We start from the raw sequence: 9344 nt of genomic DNA on the forward strand, positions 1-9344 counted from the left end.
TATTTTATACCAGTCAAAAGAACCGAACGAACTTATTTCCAACCCAATATAAAAAAAAATTGCTTACTTCTGAAGATCTCCTATCTATGATGAGAATCAACTGATTTCTAAACGGAGTAATATAACAAGTAGCGAGCGTCATGTGACAATGGGTGCCGAAAAGAAACACGCCTCTCGTTATCAGTTGGTATTCATTGTTATTAGAGTATTTTCAGAAGGAAGCCATTTTTCTTTATACAGAATCGAGCCTACTTCTTCCCATGCGCTCATTAGTTCAGACAAAATAATTAATTTCTCCCTATATATTGTGAATTCTGCAAAATGTTTCATAGCTTCCCTGCTCAGGACTTTTCATCCATATTACATGCATACTACAGGAACCAAGATTAATTTGGGACATCCTGTATATCCAAGAAAATTAAGAGCATAAAATGGAAATAGTGAAGAAATGCCATCTACATCGAAGAAGTGGTTTGTCCTTGGATTTAAAAGTCACAAAATAGTCACCCTTAATTGTTTAAATGAGAACCCCAATTTCACATTACAGATTTTTATAGTTTACCTCGACAACTTTTCAAAAGCCTATAATAAAATATTATTTTAGTGAGTACTTTCTAAGATATAAGGCCTGAAATTTACAATACCGCCGGTATTAGTATTATCCAAGGTGTACCGCGCGAAATTTTTACGCCAAAGTGTACACGCGGATATTTATTGTCATCTTAATAGCTACCGAACAATCAGCTTTATCAGCTTGAAATTTATACACGTAACTTAAATATGTTCAGTTACCTTAAACATGTTTAAACACAAATATTAGTGTGATTTCGATACAGTTAAGTCGCGGGTGGCATCACATGACCAATCCGGGAATTAAATTGTCGCACTTCGTTTATATATTGTATATACGAGGGTGAATCAAATATAAACCGGAATTATTTTTATACCCGCAGTAAGACGAACGGAGAGAGGCCAGGCTTCAAAGCGTTATAAGTGGGGATACCTGAAGAAGATCCCCCCCTAAGCGACCTCTCATTAGCCGTTAATTAGTATCACAATGTCAGAGCGGGAGGTACCCTCGTCCGTTGCACAAAGAATTATTATTAAATTTCTCACTACAGAAGGCGTAAAACTGTCGGACATATTGAGAAGGCTTGAAGCACAGTTCGGGGACAATACGCTTAAGAAGACTCAAGTATACGAGTGGTAGAAGCAATTTTTAGAAGGAGGAGAAACTTGAAAATGAGGGGCACCGACGTCGCCCAAAGACCAGTGACAGAGGAGAATATTCGCCTGGTTGGCAGCCTTATCGAGAGTGACTGTCGATTAACGGTGGCTGAAATTGCTTCTGAGGTCGGAATAAGCTTCGGCAGTGCTCAAGCAATCATTACTGATGACCTTGGGTTTGGAAAAGTGTCCGCTACATGGGTCCCTCGTCTTCTCACCGAAAATCAGAAACGGTACCGTTTGGAGGTATGCAAACGGCTATTGACACGCTATCAGGCCGAAGGGGAAGCTTTTTTGCACCGAATTGTGACTTGCGACGAAACTTGGGTGCACCACTACACCCCGGAATCCAAAGAAGCCAGTATGGAATGGCGAAAGAAAAGTGAATCTGCATTCGTCAAGGCCAAAACTCAGTTCTTAGCTGGAAAAGTTCTTGCAACTGTATTTTGTTTACTTTAAAGGTATTTTGCACGTCGATTTTCTTCACGTCAAACGAACGTCGCACTGTAAACGCCGCATACTACTGCTAACTTTTGGCCGAAGCAAAACGCGAATATTGTCGGAAAAGACGCGGATTTCCAATCCGAGATGTTATCCTGCTTCACGACAATGCCCAGCCCCATACGGCTGCCTTAACTCGTCAAAAAATTAAAGAACTGGTCTGGACTACACTGGAACATCCTCCCTACAGACCGGACTTATCGCCCTGCGATTATCATTTGTTTGGACCACTGAAAGAAGCACTTGGAGGACAAAGATTTGACAACGATGCTTCTGTCGAATTCTTCGTGAGCGATTGGCTGCTGTCACAGCCACCTTCATTTTATGATAGCGGAATTAAAAAACTGGTTACCCGTTGGGAAAAATGTGTTTCAAAGTCCGGAAATTATGTAGAAAAATAGTTATGTATGTTAGTTTTTTTATGATGCTTCAATTAAACAAAAAAAAGTAATTCCGGTTTATATTTGATTTACCCTCGTATATATACGAGGACAAATCAATAAGTGTAAAAATACCCGTGTTTGAAGACAGGCCGCGTTGCTGATGCAGTTTGGCAATACTATCGTGTACTACCATCTTTTAAACGACGCCATACCAAATTTCTGAATGATTCATGCGATAGATTTGATTTGGCAGCAATTCGTCGTGACCATGTTTGATGTTTTTCGATACAATGAAAAAAGAGCAATATCGATCCATAATTCGCTTTTTATTTTTGGATGGAAAAACGTGCGAAGAAATGAAAACGAATTTGGATGCCGTCTATGGGAACCCTTCACCATCTATGATAACCGTAAAATATTGGTTCAACGAATTCAAACGTGGTCGTTCATTTGTTTTTGACGAGGAGCTCCCAGGCCGCTGGACAGACGTGGTTACTGAGGAAATCGTTGAAGATTTCCACGACATAACTCTCGCTGATCACCAAACGAAAGTGCGTGAAGTAGCAAAGGCCGTAGATGTGTCGTACGGAACGACATTCAATATTTTGCATGATAACTTGAGAATGAAAAAGCTGCCGGCACGATGGATGCCGCGATTGCTCATGGTGGACAACAAGCGGATATGACTATCAATTTCGAAGCAGTGTTTGGAGCTGTTTAAGCGTAATCTGCAAGAGTTCTTACGTCGAGTCGTAATCGTCGATGAAACATGGATCCTTCACTACACACCGGAGACCAAAGAACAATCAAAACAGTGAACTTCACCCGGTGAACGTGCTCCGAAGAAAGCCAAGACGGTCCCATGGGCCGGAAAGATGATGACCACTGTTTTGTGAGATGCGCAAGGCATGGTTTTTATCGACTATTTGGAGAAGGGAAAAGCTATCACGAGGTAGTACTATGATGATTTATTAGGCCGATTCTATGTAGAATTTTAAAAAACGCCCCGTTTAGCGAAAAAAAAGAGTTGTTCCACCACGACAATGTACCGGCTAACCCCTCCGCGGTTGCCACAGCCAAATTACAGTCGAATTGCGCTACAAATTATTGCCGATTGATTACATTCTCCGAATTTGGCCTTCTGCGACTTCTTCCTGTTTTCAAACTTAAAAAAATGTCTCGGTGAAAAGATATTTACGTCGAATGAGTACCTACTGGTCATCGCCGAAGGCCTATTTTGCAGAATTCGACAAATCGTAATTTACAGAAGAGTTAAAAAATGGTAAGGGCGTTGAAGAAAGTATATCCTCCTAAAAGGGGATTATGTTGAAAAATAAAAAAAAATGTTTGTGAAAAACTTGTGTCTTCATTACTAGCACGGGTACATAGTGATTTGTTTTCGTATATATATATTGCGACAGGGCGAACACACGCAAACTGAGTTCTCTTCACGTTAGGCGCCAAGTTCGGGCGACCGACAACGCAAGATGAAATGTCTCAGAGCGACTCGATATCGTCATGTCCGTTTCCACGAACCAGAACGCCGACAAGGGATTTCGCGTGCGCGAGCTTCGCGCGCCGACCGAACATTTAGTCGCGGCCCTACAACAAAAAGGCCAGCCGGACGGGGACGGGACGTCGTTTAGCAAAATTGTCCCCGTAAGGGAACGCAACAAATCACTGCGAAACAACTGCATTAAATACATGAGAGGTACACAAAAGACAAACCGAACCAAAAAGCCAAAGTTGGGCGCCAAACGTTATTAGCGTAACCGAAAATCCATATAATCGTGAGAATTTTCCCTAAAATTGTTTCGCAATGAGCACAACTAGATCGACCTTCCCAATGGAGAGTGACGGAGTCAAAAATTCCTCGAGCGACAGATCGCAATATTTAAGCAGAGAAGACAGACATGATAACATGTACGGCAATGGCGTAAGTAGGACGCAAAAAAGACGTGGTTCGTCAACGAGAACAAGAAAAACATTCATTTAACACGGAAATTACGTTAACAATAAATCGAAAATAAAAGAAGAAGAATAAATAATTCGACGCGATAGGTTCTTGCGAACGCCGTTTGAGCGGTTGTTCTCACACTGATAAATGTAATTAAATTCGCAATTGCTATTGTCGAACAAGACAAGAATCGTGAATTATATCAAAAGTGCAACATCAATTTCTTAAGGAGCGTCAAAACGACGGCCGTTCTTACGTTAATACGATTAAGTCGCATGTTATCCAACAAAACTGGCGCGACACAAAGTACGGAATACTTGTGCAACGTCGACAAGGTTGAACATCGTCGGCGCATCGTCGAACGCGAGTATCGAAACGCTAAATCTACCCGAAAATATCACAAGTTACCAAGAACGCTAATAGCCGAGAACTCTAATACGAAAGAATGCCTTTACGAAAATGCTAAATACGCGATTAAACGCAAGAAACCAAAGTTCTCAGCCAGCGAGTACGACGACTCGAGCCGAACGCAAGAATATTTCATCGTTTGTAACTCCCTCAGTTACAAACACGGACCAAAAATTCCCAACGCAATTTATCTGCAGCCAGAGCGCTAGATAAATGCGAGAGGAATGACAAAAATTCGCGACTGAGGCGCGAAAGATACGCGAAAGAAAACGCTAATTACCTACGATCAGAGCGTTATATAAATGCAAAAGAAAACATCATAAGGCGCGATATGTATGAGATACTAATAGATTCTACCGTCGGAAACATGCTTATCTACGGCTTCGCCACGAGATTCTTACATCAAATATTGTACGACGTAATATTAACGCGAAAGAAATGCTATAAAAACGCGAAAAAGACGCTACAAAAATGCAAAAAAGATGCTAAACAGGCGCGACAGAGACGCAACAAATAATGTGAATGACACGCTAAAAGAACGCAAAATAAACGCCACATAAATGCAAGGAAAACGTTACATTAACGCGACATTTACGCGATCGAATTCTACCGTCGGAAACACGCAAATCTATGGCTCCACAACGAAATTCTTATATCTAATGTAATACGGCACGACAATGACGATATGACAATCACAACACGAATGGCTAGTCCGTTTCGTCGTTTGATTTCTAAGAGGCCCATGTTCACGCGAGCTTGCGACCTTCCTTAGGTCTACAATAACGGAGCCACAAAATTCTGTTGTCCGTCGGATTCCGATCGCTTGACACACACAATGCAAAAGAATTTCCAAAAGAACAATTTCGAGATGATCGACAGCGAACAACACGATTCAGCTGTAATGCAAGTTCGTGGCTTCAATCCAGAGAAAGGCAATCTTACCGATACGCTTTACTCGTCCTCCGCGTCGTCTCCAACGAAAGTCAGCTCGGCAGAACAATATGGCTCGGAACACAGGTAAGCGTCAGCCAATGTGGTCACGACAACAATCGAGACGCAAAAAGCACACGCAGGATCAGCGCTCGATCATGTATCGACCGCGATCTCCCTTTTTAGGTAACATGCGTGGGGGTGCGGACCAATTATCGCGCGGCAGAACTTCGCGCGTCGCAGCACTCGCGAAACGCAATCGAGCGTGTAGCGCACGCTATCTTACGCTACTTGTCCGTCTTCCTCGGAACATCCTTTCCTGATATCCGTTTGCCTATTGAAACCTAGGCGATGTTCCTCGGAGTATCCTTCCTCGTTCGATGAGGCTTTCTTGAGCCCTTCTTTAATTTTTTTCTCGCAGACGTCGACTTGCACGTGCGTGCTCCTCTACAGCGGCAGCAGACGACGCGCTTGGCGACGCTTCCGCATAGCCAATTATGCTACTTCGCAACTCGCGAACGTACGCCGGATTCGCTGCTTCCCTCTCTGGCATCGTGGCCCGGCCGAATCTAGCCCACTTACCTTCGGCGGAAGTCCTCCGAGCAGTCCTATGACTTTCACCTTTCGGAGGCCCGATGAGGCCCTAAATATAAAACAAACAAAAAATTGTCACATTAAATCTTATTATGCTAATTCGGCCCTCCTCTTAGAGATTGGTAGACGACGCTTTACGGTGTCTCCGTTCGCGGCAAGAATTACGCTTTTTGTGACAGGCGAAGGAGCGGTAGCAGTGCCGCAATATCACTATATACACGGTGACCCATTTTAATCAACAAACGGAGATATCTCCGAAACTACGCAACCTACAAAAAAAATGTTCTGATAAAAGTTGTCGAGGACAGTGGGGGTCATCTACTTGTGCTAATGACCTTGACCTTGAAGTCAGTTTTCAAGGTCATTTCAAAATCAAGGTCACTTTTTTAAATGGAACCTCCTATTTTTAATGCCGGATTCAGAAAGAGCGGGAAATTTTACATCTAGATATGCATCAAAGTATAAGGTTAACGTGACCTCCATAGGTCAAATGAAGGTCAAGGAACCACCCTTACCAAACCCCAAGCAGGCTAAGCCACCTAACTCTGGGAACAGCGAGTTTAATCGTTAATTAATTCTTTTTCTTTAAAATAAATTGAATTCCAATCCACAAGTAGACTGACTCACAAGTGCGTTATCTTCGTTATATTCATGATGTCGACGTTGTCGAACCAGATTTCTATCACGAGCTTATTGAGGTAGGTTTCGAACTGCTCAGTTGTTAGGATGTCTTTCATCTGGAAAACATTTAGTAAAAGTCTCCATGTAGCAAGGTAGTTGTTATGGCAAACTACTATCATATCACTAATTTTATTTGCAAGGTAGCCTGCCATACTGAGAAAATGGCTTTAAAGAAAGTTTAATTCGTTCAAAAAATTTGTAATTAAACTGTACGGGGCAACATTTAAAACTATTAATTCATCAAATCTGAAATAACGAAATATCTTTCTTACGTTTGAACTTGAAAGTTTTAATGAAAAGTCAAAATATTTTGGAAAATTTTTTTTAAACCCAAAAATAAAGTGGGAAAAATATATTTTTTTTAATTTTTTGTTAGCAAAATCACTTTTAGAAAAGCAAACTTATTTTTGCGGCACAGTGCAGGAAAACAGAAAATTTTTGCCAGTAGAAGCAAAGAAAAAAATAAAAACGCGGGGAAATTATGGCCTTTGAAAATAATTCAGGCATAAAATTCGTCAAATGGACCGACAAGAGAACAATTTCAATGTTAACAACTTGCAAAAATCATAAGTGTGTAGTAATCGAAGGGAAACCTGGGAAAAAGAAACCTGATCTCGTTTTTGATTATAATAATGCAAAAAAAGGCGTTGATATTTCGGACCAAATGTCATCCTATTATAATTGTCTAAGAAAAACGATAAAGTGGTACAAAAAATTGTAATACAGCTATTTTGCGGTACAGCAATGGTAAATGCATATTGCATATATAAACAATAGGGCAGTCGCCAACTGAGCATTTTAAAATTTAGAGAAATAATTGTTGATAAAATATTAGCAGCTGCCGAAATGTCAAGGCAAATAAAGCATAAGAGCCATTATTTTATAGATAGATATCCAGGCAGTGCAAGAAATGTTCGCAAACGCTGCAAAGAATGTTATAGAAAACTATCTCAACAAGTGGCTGCCTCCATAGCCACAAAAAAAGCCAAGCGCGTTACCACGTTTTGTCCTGTTTGCGACAATCAACCGGTTTTACGCTTAAAATAATTTAAAGAAATTTACAAAATGAAATAATTCTCTTCTCTAAATAAAAATATAAATTTGTTAATCACAGTAATCAGTTGTATAAATGCTATGATGCGACAATAGTTTATGTACCACCGGTGGCTCAACCCGTCCCATGGGACAGACAAGAATGTACCACCGGTGATACATCCCGTCGCGAACGTGTTAAAAATAGTTTGTTTTGATGGCGTTTGAGCAGCGAATCACAAGCTAAAATTCGGTCCATCACATTCTTTTCGCTCAGTTCGTGCGGCACCCAAACATCAAGCTTCTTTACCATCCCAAGCTTCCGTAAATGTCTCGAAACAGTTGATTAGTCAATGTTGAAGTTATGTCCAATTTCTGTAGTCGTCAAATGCCGGTAGAAGTCAATTAAAGCCTTGATTTGATATCAGATATCAGAAATTACTGGTAGACCAGAGGAAAGAGCATCTTGGAGATCAAAATCCCTTCTACGAAATTTTGCAAACTACTTCGGACACACATTTTCGCTTACGGCATTATTTCCGTACACGGCACATATCTGTTTGTGAGTTTGTGACGCGTTTTTGCCTTTCTGGAAATAAAAAAGCGAAGTGCGCCGAAAATACACGTTTTTCCTTCTACGTTCAAAATATAATCAAACTTTGTATGCGTCACGGATCTCGATGAATACTTTCTTAAAATGTCGGCACAATTTTCAGCTTTCACTTAATGTACAACACTTTATATGTTTGACAGATGTGCAAGCGGTAATACAATTGCGAACATCTGTCGGAATTTGGCTACGGAATTATGCACAGACCCGACATAGTAATATATAGAATTGTTTATATCTCAAAAACGATTGAATTTTGGACCGATGTTTACAGAAACTTTTTTACTCATTATGATGTGCATTACCCACGATATTAATCTTCAAAACTTTTTTTGACAACTTGTATAAGAAAATATATATCTAAGTATGTTTATTTTGTTGTTTTATTTTGCTATTTTATTTTACAAACCTCGTGCAATTCATTTATAAAAATTAAAATGTAGCCTATATTTTTTTACCTAGAGCTAAATAATTTATACTGTCATTTTCTGTTTTATCTTATGAACATAAATAGAAAAAGTTTTAATAAAAAAAATACAATTTATAATACAAAATTTATTGGTCAGTGTAACCACTAAATTAGTTAGGTTGACTGATAACCAATTAACGTATTTGTCAAAAGTATACAGTAAATTATTATTAGCTGTTGTTAGTAATTGTATTAACTTGAATAACTTTTTAAATTACTGGTTATTTTGATGTAACAGTAACTGTCACAACGATCTAGATGAAATAACCTTTTAATTCATCACGTTCAATGTGAATATTGGAGTGTTTGGCTTATAGTTTATAAGACAGTATCTCTTGTATGAATATCAGAGGGACATACCATATATTTAACTTGGACCGTAATGCTGCTATATAGGCTCTATCCTATTGTTGCGGAAAATCGAAATCGATACATATCTATATACATATAGATACATATCTATATACATATACGTATACATATACATATACTAAATACGTATCGATTATTTATTGATAACTACGTCTTCGTATACATATACTTCGTATACGT

At 39.6% G+C, this 9344-nt stretch overlaps 1 protein-coding gene across 1 annotated transcript; it reads left to right on the top strand.

Annotated features, from left to right (window-relative positions):
* Nucleotides 1-1242: 1242 nt before the first annotated feature.
* Nucleotides 1243-1686, top strand: LOC106750854 (histone-lysine N-methyltransferase SETMAR-like). Its single transcript, XM_014631463.1, has one exon. It carries the CDS (start codon nt 1243-1245, stop codon nt 1684-1686), a length of 444 nt encoding a protein of 147 aa, XP_014486949.1.
* Nucleotides 1687-9344: the final 7658 nt, after the last annotated feature.

Source organism: Dinoponera quadriceps, unplaced genomic scaffold (genome assembly GCF_001313825.1).
Source record: "Dinoponera quadriceps isolate SergipeBrazil2010 unplaced genomic scaffold, ASM131382v1 scaffold6799, whole genome shotgun sequence".
In the NCBI taxonomy this organism is placed as follows: domain Eukaryota; kingdom Metazoa; phylum Arthropoda; class Insecta; order Hymenoptera; family Formicidae; genus Dinoponera; species Dinoponera quadriceps.

Coding starts and splice junctions, on each gene's coding strand:
- LOC106750854 (XM_014631463.1), top strand. CDS start 1,243: ATGAGGGGCACCGACGTCGCCCAAAGACCAGTGACAGAGGAGAATATT.